The sequence below is a fragment of the Vipera berus genome (assembly GCF_964194415.1).
Source record: "Vipera berus genome assembly, chromosome: 6".
Taxonomy (NCBI): domain Eukaryota; kingdom Metazoa; phylum Chordata; class Lepidosauria; order Squamata; family Viperidae; genus Vipera; species Vipera berus.
This window is the reverse complement of record NC_138208.1, coordinates 26,268,133-26,288,525: the sequence shown is the minus strand read 5'-3', so window position 1 is coordinate 26,288,525 and position 20,393 is coordinate 26,268,133. Positions and strand designations below refer to the sequence as shown.

General features: G+C 41.7%; 2 protein-coding genes across 2 annotated transcripts in view; both read right to left on the bottom strand.

The window, feature by feature from the left end:
* LOC308670448 (uncharacterized protein) overlaps window positions 1-20,393 on the bottom strand; it is a gene marked incomplete at its 5' end in the record, with an annotated part of 97,100 nt that overhangs the window by 51,789 nt on the left and 24,918 nt on the right. The window contains 7 exons of the mRNA XM_081331950.1: window positions 2,678-2,755; window positions 8,365-8,460; window positions 14,581-14,633; window positions 17,832-18,014; window positions 18,436-18,480; window positions 18,579-18,654; window positions 18,754-18,770. Of these exons, the coding sequence (XP_081188076.1) occupies window positions 2,678-2,755; window positions 8,365-8,460; window positions 14,581-14,633; window positions 17,832-18,014; window positions 18,436-18,480; window positions 18,579-18,654; window positions 18,754-18,770 (548 nt within the window). The remainder of the gene's footprint in view (window positions 1-2,677; window positions 2,756-8,364; window positions 8,461-14,580; window positions 14,634-17,831; window positions 18,015-18,435; window positions 18,481-18,578; window positions 18,655-18,753; window positions 18,771-20,393) is intronic.
* Window positions 7,433-8,360, bottom strand: LOC308670392 (uncharacterized protein; the record flags this gene model as incomplete). The annotated part of the gene is given in 2 exon segments (XM_081331894.1): window positions 7,433-7,976; window positions 7,978-8,360. Coding segments are annotated over 2 exon segments (927 nt in total), but the record flags the coding sequence as incomplete, so codon positions are not given.

Below are 20,393 nucleotides of genomic sequence, written 5' to 3'. Positions count from 1 at the left end.
CATCCTGTCAACAAAAGTGCATATAGTCAAGGCTATGGTCTTCCCAGTTGCAATGTATGGCAGTGAAAGTTGGACCATAAGAAAGGCTGAGCGCCAAAGAATTGAAGCCTTTGAACTATGGTGCTGGAGAAAACTCTTGCGAGTCCCTTGGACTGCAAGGCGATCAAACTGGTCAGTCCTAGAGATCAACCCTGACTGCTCTTTAGGCCAGATCCTGAAGCTAAAACTCAAATACTTTGGCCACCTAATGAGAAGGAAGGACTCACTGGAGAAGAGCCTAATGCCGGGAAAGATTGAGGGCAATAGAAGAAGGGGACGACAGAGAATGAGGTGGCTGGATGGAGTCACTGAAGCAGTAGGCGTGAGCTTAAATGAGCTTAAATGGACTCCAGAAGATGGTAGAGGACAGGAAGGCCTGGAGGAATGTTGTCCATAGGGTCGCGATGGGTCGGACACGACTTCGCAACTAAGAACAACAAATTTCCTTCAGAAGTTGCTGTTTATCCTCCTCCAAGTCACTACGATAACGTGTTGAAACCTCCAATGAAGCTTCTGTCATGGATTGCTTTTTGAGGGAATCTGCAAGCTCTTGCTGCAATATATATATTTAATCCCATTTATATCCCGCCCTTCTCCGAAGACTCAGGGCGGCTTACAATCTAAAGTACAAATCAATGTGCTTAGCAATAGCCTTCATTCTATGTATATGCCTGCTTATTAGGGCTTTCGGTCCCCACCAAGCGGCATTATTACAAAGTCAAATTATTACCCCCAACAATCTGGGTCCTCATTTTACCTACCTCGGAAGAATGGAAGGCTGAGTCAACCTTGAGCCTAGTGGGACTCGAACCTGCACTAATTGCAGGCAGCTGGTGTTACTTAAGGAGGCATTAGCCCACTACTCCACCAAGGCTCTCTATATACGATTACGTTCAAAATTAACTAGTTCTGAATATGCTAACTAGCTCTTTGAGCCGTCTCCTGCGGCTCCCAGCCGCCCGGTGCGCGCGCACCTCTCCAAATGGAGAGTGGCACCGACCGTTTGGAGAGGTGCGCGCGCACCTCTCCGAATGGGCGGAGGTGCGCGCGCACCTCCCAAAACCTTTGGCGAGGTGCGCGCGTACCTCCGTGCGAACGGGCAGCGGCGCCGAGAAAGCTGCCGTGGCACGTTTGCATGCTGCCGAAAGCGGCAGCTTTGCAGACGGGCCGCGACAGCTTTCCCAACAAGCAGCGCCGCTGCCCATTCCGAGAGGTGCGCGCGCACCTCTCCGAACGAGCGTAGGTGCGCGCGCACCTCCCCAAACCTTTGGAGAGGTGCGCACATACCTCCGCGCGAACGGGCAGCCATGCCACTCTTTGAGAAAGCTGCCGCGACACGTTTGCAGGCTGCCGAAAGCGGCAGCTTTGCAGACGGGCCGTGGCAGCTTTCCCAACAAGCGCCGCCGCTGCCCATTCTGAGGTGCACGCGCACCTCTCCGAACGAGCGTAGGTGCGCGTGCACCTCCCCAAACCTTTGGAGAGGTGCGCGCGTACCTCCGCGCGAACGGGCAGCGGCGCCGCTTTTTGGGAAAGCTGTCGCGGCATGTTTGCAGGCTGCCGAAGGCGGTAGCTCTGGAAATGGGCCGTCGCGCAACCGGGAACCAGTTCCATCACACATAAAAAAAATGGCAACTGCGCGCGTCCGCGCATGCTCAAGAAACCGTTTTGCGCATGCGCAAAATGTTTTTTGCGCATGCGCGTGCATGGATGCACGCACGCGGCTCCCTCTCTTTTTTATGTGTGATGGAACCGGTTCCCAGTGGCTCTTTTCCTTTTTCAGGTTGCCGACCCCTGAGCTATACCATTCTCTCAGAAATAACTGACAATAACTATATTAATCCCATTTTTATAACGCCCTTCTCCGAAGACTCAGGGCGGCTTACAATCTAAAGCACAAATCAATGTGCTTAGCAATAGCCTTCATTCTATGTATATGCCTGCTGATTAGGGCTTTCGGTCCCCACCAAGCGGCATTATTACAAAGTCAGCTTATTGCCCCCAACAATCTGGGTCCTCATTTTACCTACCTCGGAAGGATGGAAGGCTGAGTAAACCTTGAGCCTGGTGAGACTCGAACCTGCACTAATTGCAGGCAGCTGGTGTTACTTAAGGAGGCATTAGCCCACTACTCCACCAAGGCTCTCTATATATGATTACGTTCAAAATTAACTAGTTCTGAATATGCTAACTAGCTATACCATTCTCTCAGAAATAACTGACAATAACTATATGAACACCTTTGTTCTCCCTTTATTCTACAATGTCCTTATAGAAAAAGTGCTAGCAAGAGCATTGAAGCGCTCGAGTCCAAATATCACTAGCTTTTGTTTCCTGAACTCATTCACACATTATGAATTATTGTAAGATCATGTTTCAGTTTATTTTAGTTCCCTGTATTTGTGAATAAAACTGAGTATACTTTATATCCACGAGACACCGAAGCTGCAGCCAGTGCAGTTCTCTTAATCAAACTGCCTAATATCTATGATTCCTGTACCAATCTTTCTTGTGCAATATATAAAGATCAACAGAAGTCAAAGGGAATGATCTACAAGTGAAATGTGTCAAATTTTTGTGAATTATCCTTGTCTTGAAAATACTGTTGCTTGTTTCATTTTTATGAAAATATTCAGAATACCTGGTGGTTTAGTTGCTCCTCTAGATTGATTTTTGCTGCCCGTAAGCTGATTATCAATTCCTCAAGACGATTATCAACCTAGATTACCACAAAAGAAATCGAGAGTTATTATGCAAGTTACAAATGTCTTCAGTCTTCAAAAATTCTCTAAAAATATTTTTTGTTATTTATATTCCTTACTATTGTTACATGAATCCTGAATATTGTCTGCATAGAGGGCACCCAGACCTATAATTCCTGATAATGCACTGATTACATACAGAGGTTGAGTAGCCTGGGGGACACCATAACCTTTATGCATCCCACAGTATAAATGCCAGAGAGCTGAATGGTATTCTATTTTCTGGAAGGTATTCTCAATGTAGGAACAGAATCATGGTAAAACTATTTTAAAAGCTAATGCATCAGAAAGTGTTAGATGTCATCTCTTCTGCTCCCACAGTAGAAGATATAAAGCATTTAATAAACTGTTGCAAGCATACCTTACATTTCATCCTTTCTATTTCCTTCAGAGCTTAACGTCCCTGATAATCACAATGAGGTGGTCACTGACCTCGAGCCAGACATCCTAGAATGTGAAGTGAAGTGGGCCTTAGAAAAGCTGAGCAACAACAAAGCTAGTGGAGGTGACAGTATTCCAGCTGAGCTATGATGCAGTAAAAGTGCTACACTCAATTTGCCAGCAAATTTGGAAAACTCAACAGTGGCCACAGGATTGGAAAAGATCAGTTTACATTCCAATTCCAAAGAAAGGCAGTGCCAAAGAATGTTCAAATTATCGCACCATTGTACTCATTTCTCATGCTAGTAAAGTTATGCTTAAAATCCTACAAGCTAGACTCCAGCAGTATGTGGATCGAGAACTACCAGAAGTACAGGCAGGATTTCGAAGAGGCAGAGGAACTAGAGATCAAATTGCTAACATACGCTAGATCATGGAGAAAGCTAGAGAGTTCCAGAAAAACATCTACTTCTGCTTCATTGACTATGCTAAAGCCTTTGATTGTGTGGATCATAACAAACTGTGGCAAGTCCTTAAAGACATGGGCGTACCAGACCATCTTATTTGTCTCTTGAGAAACCTATATGCGGGCCAAGAAGCAACAGTGAGAACTGGACACGGAACCACTGATTGGTTCAAAATTGGGAAAGGAGTCCGGCAAGGCTGTATACTGTCACCTTGCCTATTTAACTTATATGCAGAGCACATCATGAGAAAGGCAGGGCTAGATGAATCCAAAGTTGGAATTAAGATTGCCGGACGAAACATCAACAACCTAAGATATGCAGATGATACCACTCTAATGGCAGAAAGTGAAGAGGAACTAAAGAGCCTCTTGTTGCGAGTGAAGAAGGAGAGTGCAAAGGTTGGCTTGAAACTTAACATTAAGAAAACCAAGATCATGGCATCTGGCCCTCTCAATTCCTGGCAAATAGATGGGGAAGAAATGGAGGTAGTGACAGATTTTATTTTCCTGGCCTCCAAGATCACTGCAGATGGGGACTGTAGCCAAGAAATTAAAAGACGCTTGCTCCTCGGGAGGAAAGCCATGGCAAATCTAGACAGCACACTAAAAAGCAGAGACATCACCCTGTCAACAAAAGTGCATGTACTCAATGCTATGGTCTTCCCAGTTACAATGTATGGCAGTGGAAGTTGGACCATAAGAAAGGCTGAGCGCCAAAGAATTGAAGCCTTTGAACTATGGTGCTGGAGAAGACTCTTGCGAGTCCCTTGGACTGCAAGGCGATCAAACTGGTCAGTCCTAGAGGAGATCAACCCTGACTGCTCTTTAGAAGGCCAGATCCTGAAGCTAAAACTCAAATACTTTGGCCACCTAATGAGAAGGAAGGACTCACTGGAGAAGAGCCTAATGCCGGGAAAGATTGAGGGCAATAGAAGAAGGGGACGACAGAGAATGAGGTGGCTGGATGAAGTCACTGAAGCAGTAGGCGTGAGCTTAAATGAGCTTAAATGGACTCCAGAAGATGGTAGAGGACAGGAAGGCCTGGAGGAATGTTGTCCATAGGGTCGCGATGGGTCGGACACGACTTCGCAACTAACAACAACAACAAACTCTAAAAAGATTTATTTTCCTTGATATGTTCCAATTTGGATGCTACCATTGCAACCTCAGTTTTTGATACAATTATTTGTCCATTGTATTGAAAAACTGTTTGAGTCAAAGTGTCTTCATTTAGTTTGAGTTCTTTTTTAAGTTCATTTTTTTTCAAACTTTCATTTTCTTCCAAATATTTGCTTTCATCCTCCTGATGCTGAATCCTGATGCGATCAAGTTCTAATTTTAATGCACCAAGTTCATCTTGGAGTATTTGATTTCTGTGTAATAATTCTTTTTCATGGTCATGATTATCAATCATCTGAATATTTAATAAGCAGAAGGATAACAAATAAATAAACTGATAGAATCCAGAGATATAAGCTACATTCTAGGAGATCAGACAAATTTATGTTGGATAAAAAATATCAATAAACAGGTAACACTCAGAATGTCTAAATATTACCTCCAAAATGGACACATGTCTCTCATGAGTTCCTAAAAGAAATGATGTGGAAGGTGCTGCTACACACGCATTCTGCTTGTTGCTTTCTAACCCATTCATCAAACACTTTGGGAACAGAAATCTTGATAGTTTTTGTCTGAACAATAATTATTTTTCATTCTTATAGGGCATAACAGATGTGTCATTGTATGGCAACTATGTATTTTCTTTTCAAAATAGTATAGTCTTTTCAAATTTTCTTAATTTTGGTCTACCATAGAGATCAGTTAAAGAGAAAAGGTTTGTAGAATCCTCTCAATTTCTTAACCAAAATTTAATTAGAAATTACATTTATTAAGTATATTGTTATTTCATAACTACATCATCAACGATCTTTTCCATCATATTTTCAACATCCAACATTTTAGCATCTAATCTCACATTGTTTTGACTGAGCTCTTCCACGCGCTCATCCAAACGCTCAATAGAAACAGCAAGCCCTTGAAATGCAAGCCAAGATGTCTGCTCTTATTTCAGTGTTCTTCTCTTCAATAAGTTCAGTTATTTGTTGGGATTGTGTTTTTAAAGCATCTTGCAAAGCATCTTGTAAATCTTTAATTGTTAATGCTGGTGTGGGTGCAGGTGCCACAGGAGGAGGCATCAAAGCCTGTAATGAAGTATGCTGAACTGGTGAAGCACTAGCACTTCTAGGAACTTTAGTTTGTTTAGAAGCCATTTTAATGCCCCGTTAATTTCTGCTGCGCACTTTCACTTTCCACACCGCTTGCAACTTTTCTCTCACAATAAACAGAGTTAAAGTTCCAATACTTGCTATTTCAATGTTCTCCTGCACAGCTCTGCCTGCAGCCAAGTAATCCAAAATCATTGATCGCAGGGATGGTTGCTACGTCCTGCTCCGCTCCAAAGCCTCAGAGCAGAGGAGTCCCGAAGTCCGGAGCTTTTTCAGGTTTCGTGGGGGCTCACCCTTCAACCACCAAAGTTCAAACTCTGGTGGTCTAGGAGAGCTCTACCCCTGCCTGAGTGCTCACCCCCCCTCTTCTCCCGAGGAGAGGGTTTCCGAGCTGCCAAACAGCTGATCGTTGCTGTTTTAGCAGCTCCAACGGAAAACGACGGGGCTGACAGCCGGAATGGCCGCCATCAACGAAGCCTTGCCACCCGGAAGTCTTAAAATCTTTCATTTCTTCCCTCAAAATTTTATGCTTCTTCATTCTTTATTAACTGCTTACATTCAATGATATATAAGCACAATAAGATTGCATACAATGCTCAAAAGAATTCTGTCCAAGGCTTAGGAATATAGCAAAGAAAATATGCTACATTCAATCCTGGACCACAGCTAGCAACTTCAGTGATTCACTTAACAACTGTGGCAAGAAAGGTCATGAAATGGGGCAAAGCTCACTTAACAACTGTACCACTTAGCAGTAGAAATGTTCAGCTCAACTGTCGTCATAAGTCGAGGACTATCTGTACTTAATCAGTTTTAGCTATTCTGATAGCATTAGTAGCTCCCATTAGTAGCTTATCAGTAAAAATATTTTCAATCACACAAAAGGTAAATATTTTGATGCACGATGCTTTCATTTTGGTTACTTTAGTTGTTTATATTTATTTTAAAAATATAAAATATTGCATCTGATTGATCCTGGCTGACTTCAGAAGCTAAGGAGAATAGACCCTAGTTCAGAGGCCCCCAACCTTTTGGGCAGCAGGGACCGGTTCCGTGGAGAGAGGTTTTTCCGTCAACCAGAAGGGGCGTGGTTTTGTGTGCTGCCTGCATCCTGTGGATGGGGCTTTGCTTGTTTACGTGGCCTGGTTTCTGGAATCCTGCGGCCTGGTACCGCTCCATGGACCAGGGGTTGGGGACCGCTGCCCTAATTAATGCTTGGATGGCTATATCAAGTTAAAGAAAAAATCCTATAAAGTATCAGTGATAAACTACATTGATAAAGGTTAAAATATGAGACATATAGGAGGTGAAATAAAAGTTTACCAGCACCTCGGTAAAACTGACAATTATGAAATCAGTTCATAATTGGTTTTTCTATATTTTAAATTGTATTTTAATGGCTTGAGACCATTAAAGTGGTGCAGTTCATTTGTTAATGAAGTTGCACCTATTTAAACTGAGCTATTTGAGTCTTTGTTATGACATTATTATACTTCAATTTCTGAATGTTCTTAAAATAAAAAGAAAATGCATGAAAAAGGTGTAATTTCTTCCCACATTCACATTAGCGTTGTTATGTGAAGCCAACACATAAAGGCTTTTTTATATAGTGCTGGAGAGCTGAAATGAACAGAATGGCTGAAATGCAAGAAAGATGAAAGAATGAAAAGCAGCAGGCACTTCTCTACCTCTTTTTGCAGTTGGGTCTTTTCTTTCTCCAAAGCGAGGAAAGCTGAATGCAGTATTCCTACCTGATTTTTAAATCTTGCAACATCACCTTCTAATTCTTCATCCAGACGTTTTTTGGATACTTGAGGACATACTTGTTTATGATTCGTCACTTTATTTCCGATTTCAATATCAGTACCTTTACAACTATTGATACTGTTATTAAAATGGTATTCAGTTTCTTCACCTGGATTTTTTGTTACACTAATATGTTTAAGTAACTTGTTGGAGGCAATTGGTTGATTAGCATCTATAGTTTTATCTTTGGTAATGTCCTCATGACTTTGCAATGAATATTCAAGACATTTTTTTGCAGCTTTAGTTTCACCTACATTTGCTTGCAGTTTTATAATTGTATTGTTACTCTTTTCTTCAGTTTACTTTTGTTCCTTTTGCATTATTAGATAATGAGTTCCTATTTGTGTTCCAGTCATCAGTATTTAATTCCCTTTCTGCAATGACAGATCTTACATCTTTAATGTCACCCTTTCCTTGAATATCCATTTTTATGTTTTGTAGATGAAGTGATGTTTCTTTTATGCCTTCTACTGCACAACAGAAACCATCCTGTGATGTTGCTTTGCTTGGAGTGATACTTGTTTTCTCATAAACTTTAATTTCACCAAACATCTGTTTTAGTTCTGCAGTAATACTCTTAAAATTTGCCTTAACTTCTTTTTTTTCATTTGCAACCCACATTTTTTCATATTTTTCTTCCCAGTGTATTGAATCAAAATGATTGCAGTCATTATGAGTATATTACATTTTCATCATGAGTATATTCGATTTCAGTCTTGTCACTCTGTTTTTCATGTGTTGATTTTTCTACAGAGCTGGATGTGTTTAACAGGCATTTTTCCTTATGCAAGCAAGTATGGATAGAGAAAAATTAACAAACAAAAACCAATGTGTTAAATTTGTTTTAAATGTCATAAAGGGTTTGATTTTGAGAATATTTTAAGAGTAACAAAAAATTTGGTTTACAAAATATTTTTTCAATTATATATTTTTATTAAATACACAATTTAAATGTTTGGAAAAGAATTTCATGGCAGCACAGTATAATAATTAAACTTAAAATAGCTTTCCTTTTTTGTCATGGCATATTCATAATTAATTCCTTGTCAATCCTATGCTAGCAAAGTCCCTCTAATTGAGTAGTTGGAAAAAAGCAGAGCCAGATTCTTCACTATCTATTGGAGGTCATAATCTTCAAATCAATAATAAGCATTCTTCACATCTGGTATCCTCTATGGCAGGGGTCGGCAAGCTGAAACAGTGAAAGAGCCACTCAGAACCGGTTCCTTCACAAAACAAAAAACTGGGAGCCGCAAAAAATAGTGCGCATGTGCACGCATGCGCAAAACAAGAGGCTGATCAGCGGTTGTATGCGTCCTCCCGGGAGCTCTGGCAACTCTGTAAGGAAAGCCCCGAACTTCACAAGTGGAAATTGAGGGAGATTGCCAGGAACACGAGATCAGCGTTTCTCAGCCTGCGCTGATCTCACCCTTCTTGCAGTCCCCTCTCTGTTTCAGCTTGCTTTTGGCTACTTTTCTTTCAGGGGATCCAGTCTCTGCTGCCCCCTTCTCTCAACAGCTGGATGCCCTGAAAGAAAAGCAGCCGAAGGTAGCAGCTCTGCAAGTCTCCGCCAAGAGAATGGGGCGGCGGAGGCTGGATCCCCCGAAAGAAGTCTCTGCTGAGACGAGAGAACGGGGTGGCAAGCTTCCGAGAGAATGGGGCGGTGGAGGCTTGCCGCCCATTCTCTCGGCGGTGATTTCTTTTGGGGGATCCAGCCTCTGCCGCGCCGAGAACAGCAAGCCGCCCCATTCTCTCGGCGGAGCGCTCCACCGCCCCATTCTCGGCGGCTTGCCACCCCAAAAGAAGTCTCCACCAAGACGAGAGAACGGGGCGGCAAGCCGCCAAGAGAATGGGGCGGTGGAGCACTCCGCCGAGAGAACGGGGCGGCTTGCTGTTCTCTCGGTGGGTGTGGCAGAAGCTGGATCCCCCGAAAGAAGTCTCTGCCGAGAGAATGGGCGGCAAGCTTCCACCGCTCCATTCTCTCGTTTTGGCAGAGACTTCTTTCGGGGGATCCAGCCTCTGCCACCCCCTTCTCTCAGCTGCCTGGGCAGCTGAGAGAAGGGGGCGGCAGAGGCTGGATCCCCCGAAAGAAGTCTCCGCTGAGAGAATGGGCGGCAAGCCTCCACCGCCCCATTCTCTTGGCGGAGCACTCCACCGCCCCATTCTCTCGGCGGAGCACTCCACCGCCCCATTCTCTCGGCGGCTTGCCACCCCATTGTCTCGTCTCGGCAGAGCCCAGCTGAGAGAAGTGGGCGACAGAGGCTGGATCCCCCGAAAGAAGTCTCTGCCAAAACGAGAGAATGGAGCGGTGGAAGCTTGCCGCCCATTCTCTCGGCAGAGACTTCTTTCGGGGGATCCAGCCTCTGTCGCCCACTTCTCTCAGCTGGGCTCTGCCGAGACGAGAAAATGGGGTGGCAAGCCGCCGAGAGAATGGGGCGGTGGAGTGCTCCGCTGAGAGAATGGGGCGGTGGAGGCTTGCCGCCCATTCTCTCAGCAGAGACTTCTTTCGGGGGATCCAGCCTCTGCCACCCCCTTCTCTCAGCTGCCCAAGCAGCTGAGAGAAGGGGGTGGCAGAGGCTGGATCCCCCGAAAGAAGTCTCTGCCAAAACGAGAGAATGGAGCGGTGGAAGCTTGCCGCCCATTCTCTCGGCAGAGACTTCTTTCGGGGGATCCAGCTTCTGCCGCAACGCACCGAGAGAACAGCAAGCCGCCCCGTTCTCTCGGCGGAGCGCTCCACCGCCCCATTCTCTTGGCGGCTTGCCGCCCCGTTCTCTCGTCTTGGTGGAGACTTCTTTTGGGGTGGCAAGCTGCCGAGAATGGGGCGGTGGAGCGCTCCGCCAAGAGAATGGGGCGGCTTGCTGTTCTCGGCGCGGCAGAGGCTGGATCCCCCAAAAGAAGTCACCGCTGAGAGAATGGGCGGCAAGCCTCCACCGCCCCATTCTCTCGGTGGAGCGCTGTTCTCTCGGTGTGGCGCGGCAGAAGCTGGATCCCCCGAAAGAAGTCTCCGCCGAGAGAATGGGCGGCAAGCCTCCACCGCCCCATTTTCTCGGCGGAGTGCTCCACCGCCCCATTCTCTCGGTGGAGGCTTGCAGAGGTGGCGGTGGAGCTGCGCATGCAGCTCTCCAAACCGTCGCCGCCTGTTTGGAGAGCTGCTGCCTTGTCAAACATGGACGAAGGCAGCAGCTCTCCAAACAGGGCAGTGGAGGTTTGGAGAGCTGCGCGTGCAGCTCTCCAACCCGCCGCTCTCCAAACCTCCACCGCCCCGTTTGGAGAGCTGCTGCCTTCGTCAAACATGGACGAAGGCAGCAGTTCTGCAAACAGGGCGGTGGAGGTTTGGAGAGCTGCGCGCGCAGCTCTCCAAACCACCGCCGCCCGTTTGGAGAGCTGATGCCTTCGTCCATGTTTGACAAGGCAACAGCTCTCCAAACGGGGTGGTGGAGGTTTGGAGAGCTGCGCACGCAGCTCCCCAAACCTCTGCCACCCCATTCTCTCAATGGGACTTTTTTACTCCCACTTTTTTTCCAGAATGGCAGAGCAGGACAGGGAGCCGCTTAAAGAGCCGCATGCGGCTCTATGGGATAGGAGTGTCCAATAATACGTAGCCTCTTCTCAACTCAGTCAATATCTCACTGATGGCCCTACCAAATTGAAAACAATCCTGTGCAAATGGTCTAGAAGTGGTACCAATTACTAGAACCTTATGAAAGTCATCTTTTGCAACTGCAGAACATATCTCCCATAGAAATTTTATTAAATTTATATTTAAAAGTTATTTTGATATGACCTATCAGGTACACATTATTATTTCTTGCCAGTGTGTAACAAAACCGCTATCACCAATATGGACCATAAATACCAAGCATAATCATGTGTCATAATCAGCATAACTGATTAAAAGGACCATAATTCTACCAAATCTTTAAATACAGATGCAAATAAAAATTCTATTTTGAGACTGAATAAGGTACAGCACATCTGAAGTGGGGTAGGAAGGTACTCCAGAGAATGGATGACAATTTTTTCCCCAAAGCTGGCATCAAATTAATGTCCATAGTAGTGACCCGATCAAGCAGGAACAATGATTTTCTTTCAATTACCATTCTCAAGTATCAATGCAATACGTTATTTAAATTTTTGAATTTGAATTGTTAATTTCTGATTCTAGTCTGGTGTCAAATTGATACCTACGGTACACTTCTTTTAGCAGTGCTGTTATACAGCACAACAAAGCACAACTTAATCTAATATAATTTCATAGTATTTGTAAAAACCTTACAAGGTGCCAATTTCACAATTCTGTTGTTCTGCTGGAAGAGAAGTTAGTTCAGTTGAATTGCACAGTTGCAAAGTTACCCCATGGAAACAACTCCAGTGGAAACTCCTAAATTTAATCTGCAAGCTACAATCTGCCTGGTTTAAGTAGGGTATTTTCAGGTCACGTGACTAACAGGTTCTCTCCAGGAACATCATTATGAATAAAGCTCCCAGAGGTATCTGTTAGCTCAAGAATATGTGTACATGATTAAAAACAATTCATTGGTTCTAATAGATTCTATAATTTCTAAACAAGTAACATTTCATCATAATATTTCCTAATTTGAATACACTACAGATGTATAGACTTTCACTCTCAGGATTTTACCAATTCCCCATTGCTAAGGAATCTAAGAATTAAGTCCATGAATTTGGAATATTAAGACTGAGGAAGGCAACCTATCATGCTAGGAAGGAATTTTTAATATTAAAATTGGGTGTGGACAGACAAAGGACAGGAGAGATATATAATCTTATACTTATTTGTATAATAAATTTTATTAAATTTGTTTTTATATAATGAATCATAGATTGGAAAAAACAGATTAGAATAACAAAATTAAAACTTTGTGCTTTGGTGCCAAGGTATATGTCAGGAAACATATAAGAAAATAGTATGTCTTGATGGTTTAACTTACAGGGAATCATATAAATGTGAGTTAAAGCTCCATAAATTTAATTACTACACAGAAGCAGAAAGCCTTTCTGGTACCATTTTTGTCCCAAAAGCAGAGCGTTTAGTTTTTCCTTTATATACAGTCATGGCCGAAATTGTTGATACCCCAGAAATTTTTCAAGAAAATCAAGTATTTCTCACAGAAAAGTATTGCAGGAACACATGTTTTGCTATACACAGGTTTATTCCCTTTGTGTGTATTGGAACACAACAAAAAAGGGAGGTAAAAAAGCAAATTGGACATAATGTCAAACAAAACTCCAAAAATGGGCTGGACAAAAATATTGGCACCCGTAACTTAATATTTAGTTGCACACCCTTTGGAAAAAATAACTGAAATCAGTCGCTTCCTATAACCATCAATAAGCTTCTTATACCTCTCACCCGGAATTTTGGACCACTCTTCCTTTGCAAACTGCTCCAGGTCTCTCTTATTGGAAGGGCGCCTTTTCCCAACAGCAATTTTAAGATCTCTCCACAGGTGTTCAATGGGATTCAGATCTGGACTCATTGCTGGCCACTTCAGACCTCTCCAGTGCTTTCTTGCCATCCATTTCTGGGTGCTTTTTGACGTATGTTTGGGGTCATTGTCCTGCTGGAAGACCCAAGATCTCGGACGCAAACCCAGCTTTCTGACACTGGGCTCTACAGTGCGACCCAAAATCCTTTGGTAATCCTCAGATTTCATGAAGCCTTGCACACATTCAAGGCACCCAGTGCCAGAGGCAGCAAAACAACCCCAAAACATCATTGAACCTCCACCACATTTCACTGTAGGTACTGTGTTCTTTTCTTTGTAGGCCTCATTTCGTTTTCGGTAAACAGGAGAATGATGTGCTTTACCAAAAAGCTCTATCTTGGTCTCATCTGTCCACAAGACGTTTTCCCAGAAGGATTTTGGCTTACTCAAGTACATTTTTGCAAACTGTAATCTTGCTTTTTTATGTCTCTTTGTCAGCAGTGGGGTCCTCCTGGGTCTCCTGCCATAGCGTTTCATTTCATTTAAATGTCGATGGATAGTTCGCGCTGACACTGATGCTCCCTGAGCCTGCAGGACAGCTTGCATTCCTTTGGAACTTGTTTGGGGCTGCTTATCCACCATCCAGACTATCCTGCGTTGCAACCTTTCATCAATTTTTCTCTTCTGTCCACGACCAGGGAGATTTGCTACAGTGCCATGGGTTGCAAACTTCTTGATAATGTTGCGCACTGTGGACAAAGGCAAATCTAGATCTCTGGAGATGGACTTGTAACCTTGAGATTGTTGATATTTGTCCACAATTTTGGTTCTCAAGTCCTCAGACAGTTCTCTTCTCCTCTTTCTGTTGTCCATGCTTAGTGTGGCACACACAGACACACAATGCAAAGACTAAGTGAACTTCTCTCCTTTTTATCTGCTTTCAGGTGTGATTTTTATATTGCCCACAACAGTTACTTGCCCCAGGTGAGTTTAAAGGAGCATCACATGCTTGAAACAATCTTGTTTACCCACAATTTTGAAAGGGTGCCAATAATTTTAACCGGCCCATTTTTGGAGTTTTGTTTGACATTATGTCCAATTTGCTTTTTTTCCTCCCTTTTTTGTTGTGTTCCAATACACACAAAGGGAATAAACCTGTGTATAGTAAAACATGTGTTCCTGCAATACTTTTCTGTGAGAAATACTTGATTTTCTGGAAAAATTTCTGGGGTGCCAACAATTTTGGCCATGACTGTATACACCATTGAGTTCCATAATTCACAACTACAAAATAAACAGTTAATGATACAGGATAAATATTCCTTCATTTCATTTTAATGATAGCTAGTTAGTATTAAATGTGCCTTTAATTTCAGAACTAAATGTTAAAATTTGTTTCAGCCATATAATACAAACAAATATCAATATGAAAATGAACTTTGCATACTTACCTTGCCTTTACTTTTAAATTCTTTGATGATTTTGTGTTCACTATATTGCTGACCTATAATAAAAATGTTGGATAACATACTTGTAATTATTATAATTTGTTAGTTGCACTGCACTCTGAAAACCTTTCCGAGATATGTTTGTCTTAAGATGAGGTTGAATATAGATAATTGTTTCACAGTGAAGGTGAATTTTGAATATTACCAAATAAAAAATTCCAGGCATAGCAAGTGAACCTTGTACATAAAGAATAAAGTTTTACTCAATAGCTTTTATCTGTTAATTTCCTACTCAAATTTGTTTGTTCTATAAAGAAAAGCATTAAAAAAATACACGGGCATGTGCATAAAATCTAGTACAACTTATTTTTGCCTAATTCTGCTATTCCATGTTGTCCTCATATACCATGAGCATACGGTATATATTTATAAGAAATGAGTAGCTTTTCATATATACAGTGTATTCAGAAAGTTTCAGACCCCCTTCACTTTTGTCAATTTTGTTATACTGCAACCAGATTCTACAGTTGTTGAAATTCATTTTTTACTCATTAAACTCAATACCCCATAATGACAAAGTGAAAACAGAATTTTAGAAATGCCGGTAAATTTATTAAAAAGAAATAAACTGAAAGATCACATTGGCATAAGTATTCAGACCCTTTGCAACAACTCTTGATCATTGCTGACATGTTCCTACACCTTGCTTGGAGTCGACCTAAGGTAAATTAAATTGATTGGATATGATTTGGAAAGGCACACAACTCTCTATAGAAGGCCTCCCAGCTGACAAGGCATAGTGTAGCAGAGCAAAAGCCATGAGGTCAAAGGAACTGCCTGTAGAGCTCAGAGTCAGGATTATTGCAAGGCACGGATCTAGGGAAGGCTACAATAAAATTTCTGCTGCACTGAAGATTCCTAAAAGCACAGTGGCCTACATAATTCTCAAATGGAAGAAATTTGGCACAACCAGGACTTTTCTAACAGCTAGTTGCCTGGTCAAACTGAGCAATCATGGGAGAAGGGTCTTGGTAAGAGAGGTGACCAAAGAACCTGATAGTCACTCTGACTGAGCTCCAAAGATCCTGTGTGGAGATGGGACAGAGTTCTAGAAGAACCACCATCACTGCAGCCCTCCACCAATCTGGCTTTATGGCAGAATGGCTAGAATTCTTCAGTGCAAAACACACAAAAATCTGCTTGGAGCTTGCAAAAAAGCACCTGAAGGATTTTCAGACTACAAGGAGCAAAATTCTCTGGTCTGATTAAACCAAGATTGAACTGTTTGGCCTCAATTCTTGACGTTATGTCTGAAAGAAACCAGGCATCGCTCAACTCCCGCCTGATATCATCCCAACAGCGAAGCATGGTGCTGGCAGCATCATACTGTGAGGGTATTTTTCAACTGGTCAGGGTTGAGGGAAAGCTGAATGGAGCAAAGTACAGGGATATCCTCAATGAAAACCTGTTCCACAGCACTCAGGAGCTCAGACTGGGCTGAAGGTTCACTTTTCAACATGACAATGATCCTAGCACATAGCCAAGACAACACAGGAGTAGCTGAGGAACAACTCTGTGAATGTCCTAGAGTGGCCCTGCCAGAGCCCTGGCTTGAACCCTATTGAACATCTCTAGAGGGACCTGAAAATGGCTGTCCACCAACAGTCAGCATCCAACCTGACAGAGCTTGAGAAGATTTGCAAGGAAGAATGGCAGAAAATCCCCCAAACCAGGTGTGCAAAGCTTGTTGTGTGTTATCTAAAAAGACTCCAGACTGTAATTGCTACCAAAGCTGCTTCAACAAAGTAATGAGTGAAGAGTCTGAATACGTACGCCAATGTGATATTTCAGTTCTTTTTAATAAATTTCCAGACATTTCTAAAATTTTGTTTTTACTTTGTCATTATAGGGTACTCAGTGCGGATTAAAAAAAGAATTGAATTTCAACAACTGTGGAATCAGGCTGCAGCACAACAAAATTGACAAAAGTGAAGAGGGTCTGAATACTTTCTGAATACACTGTACTTCTGAATATCATTTTAGGATACTGAAAAATAGATATGTGAAAAGGCAGAAACTACAGTTTCACCAACTTAGTTTCATGTATGTAGCTTCTGATATGCATTTTCAGTCTGAGGTCTTGTAGTTCATTCTATTTGGGTCCATTCTTTTGTACACATAAGGGAATTTAATATGGAGTATTTTAAATATTATTGCAGTTTTTTTCAGTCAAAGTATCTATAACTTAGAATATAATTACGAGCAATTCAAAACCCCAAATTTTGATTTCTCTATTTCTTAATGGAGCACAAGGTCTGATTTCATTTTTAGACAGCTTCCAGGTTTACATGGTTATCCATTAGGTTTATGCAAAGCAATTCAGATTAATCTTCACAAACAGATTTGTGAATGAAGACAAATGTTGAATCTTCCCATCAAAGGAAAAATGCAATGGAATTTGCTTTGTATTGTTTTAAAACAAAAGTATCCCTGTAACAAGCCAAAGTCAGAAGAATCTTATTCACAAGAATTTTGGGTAAGAAAAACCCAAAGTGGCTTTTTGTGAGAGTATGCGATAGTAAACAGAAAGGTATATTCTTGGGCACAAGTTCCCAAAATTTTGGTGAGCTTACTGGAGGAAGTGTCTTCCAGTAACATATGCCAAATCTGACTGGTACATCTGAACAAAAATTAGAGGACATGCAGAGGTGATCACTTGATTTGGAAAGCAGCTTCAAAGGAAACCTGCACTTAAACCTTTATTGAAATTAAATTCAAATATAAATATTTTGTCACTAGATTTTAGCTATACAATCTTATGGGTGCTGGGTCATCCATTCACTATGGAATGAAGAAACAAATGACTGAAACAACTGCAGAATTCTACCCAGGAAAGGACATACTGCTTTGTTTTTTTTCTTTCAGTTACTATTGCCTGTGGACTAATGTATTAATGAAATATAAGAAGAAAAAATCAATAAAATTTCATCCTCTATCTGTAGGCAATGGAAGGCTTTATTAGATTTCAATCTTCTCTAGGAAGGAATTTTTTTTCTACAGAAAAAGAAAAAAAACTTGCTTTCTAATTAGCAAAACATTAGAATAAACTATCATTCTGAGTCACTTCGGGATGTCAGAATGTTTCCAGTAGAAGAGTGGAAGAAACAATGAATTATTTGTTTCGGATTAGGGTTATCTAAATTGTGATCAGAATTATTCTCCCTCCTCTTGCACAAAATTTTGATTTTTGCTACCTTTTGAAGAAATTATGTTTTGAGTATCTGAGTCTTCCTTCACAGGGGCAGAGATTTCAGGTGCAACGTTTGTTTCTATGAATTGTTTAGGAGCTACATGATCTTCTAACATAATCCTGTCAGATGGTTTAACACATGGAGTGCTTTTAAGAGAAATGCTGGTAGAATCCCAGTCAGATGTATCTAACAACAACAAAGAAAAAAAGGTCAAAGCAGTAATACTACAATAGTTTTGCAAATGTTAATCCAATATATTATAAAATCAAGTAATATAAAGATCTATTAGGTTGCCAATGTTAACAAGAAAAAAGTATATGGCTGAAACATTCCTACATTTGTAATATATCAGCATTTGGTTCTTAAAATACTGATAGGTACTGGAAAAAAATTGACTTAACAATTACATTTAGCCCAAATGAAAAGAATTCAATCTTCTATAGTTTAAGAGAAAACTATCTGTGGTTTGTCTTTTTTTTAAGAGGATGCCACATTTAGTTTCATAAGAAAATTTTTATTTTATTTTTTTGCAATACATGGCAAAAATTGGTGTTCTCAAATACTTTCAAATTTATGATACATAAATATGCATAAAGTATTTGAGGACCTTCAATATCGTCCGCTTCATCCAAACCAAGTTCTTCCATTAAATCTGAAAGAAGAAATTAATTATATTAGAATATAAAATATGCAACAATATGTAAGACATAATATTTTAAGCCCCATATACTCTACTATAGCAAAAATTACCTGATTTTTGCTTTTCTATGATTGCCTTCTTTAAAACAGCAGCAGGAGATACCAAGTTTTCTTTTGTGATCTTTTGCTATAAAGATAATTTGGCAAAGAATGAAATAAGAAACCACAATGTAGTAATAGCAATATTTAAATAAAGTTCATTTTATGTAACAAAAGTAGTACTGACCTGCAAACCTGGTTTACCTAGGAAAAAAGAGGGAAACAAGTTAGCTAGATAATATACCGTAACTTTTAAATTTGTGTGAACCCCAAACTTGTATTATGTTATATTTTTTGTTACAAACAAAACTTCCAGGGAAAAATGACAAATTGGAGACAGCTCCAAAAAAGCAGAGCCAATAACCAGAGCAGAATGAAGAGCTGGCAAGTAGACCTGCTCTTTGTAAGTCCTGTTCAGAGAAGGAGACTTGAGATCGTTCCCAGGTGCTTCAGACAGTTGCTTCTTGCAAGACAACAGGTCTTTGATGGGTCTAGAGCTGTGGGAGACAAGGTAATAGTCATCTTGCTCAAACAGCAGTAAGTGCATTAAAAGGAACCAGATTGACACTAATCACTTTCAGAAATTGTGATAAATTGTGATAATTCTTTATATTTTCTTTTCTTTTTCTTTACTATATTCTTTTCTTTTCCTTTTATTCTTTTGTCCATTTATTAGTTTTTATTATTGTAAGTCGTAGCCTTTAATAAAATTACTATAAAAATCTATCAAACAAGAACACAATATGACATATTTTAATGGATTAAAAATATTCTATTGAAAGATATCTGGAAGTAAGAAACACTGACAAAATGATATTTTGGGATAAATTTCCATGACAATACTGGCCTCTTCAGTAACAAAATTACAAATGTGAATCCATTTCAATCATACATAGCAGTCCATCAATCTATTTTACTCTCACAATAATGCTGTGAATTAAGTTTGGCTGATGGAGATTAACAGATAAATATTGCCATATATATATATGTGTGTGTGTTTGTGTGTGTGTGTAAATTTTTTGGCTTGCTAACAAAGAATAAAGGGAGAATAAAGCCAAAAAATTTACACAAATATGAGCTGCCACTGCTGTGGCTACTGCCTATAGATGGCCTTGGGTTAGGCCAGGGGTGTCAAACTCAATTTCATTGAGGGCTGCATCAGCATTGTAGTTGCCTTGGCAGGCTGGGTGGGTGTGGCCAGGGTGGGCGTGGCCTACTGAGTGGGCGTGGCCAGCTCTACATCATTCGCATCAAAGGTGCCAATGGGGGCCCGGGCAGGAGTGGGACAGATCTGAGGGTCTCTGGCAGAAGGAGATGGGACCGGGGCCAAGGCATGGTCCACTGGAGGAGCCTCACTGTTCCTCTCAGGCCTTGGGGGGGTGTTGGATGGTGGCGTGGAGGTCAAATGCCCAGCCCAGCCGTCAAGCACCCATGGCACTAAGCCTAGCTCCACTTCCCCAAGGTGGCGGCCAGCTGCACCTACCTCCTCCTCAAGGCTGCTGCTGCTGTGCTTGCTCTCCTTAGCCAGGTTGCTCATGATGGGTATGAGGGCAAAGTCAAAAGGGAGGCCCACTCCCTCTCCGTGTGAGGAGACCTGGCTTTGTATCCAAACCTTCCTTAGCAATAGGATTGGAGACCCCCCAGGATAGGCCAGGAGGAGGGGGCAAGGGGATGGTGAAAGGGCAGCAGGGAAGGACTAAGGCAGGACTTCCCTCAGACCCTCCCTCACCTTCCTTCCTTCCTTCCTTCGAGTGGTGGGAAAATATTTGAGATGAGGCAGGGAGAAAAACAGGCAAGAAACGCAGCTGGGGAAGTGTCATCCTTCGT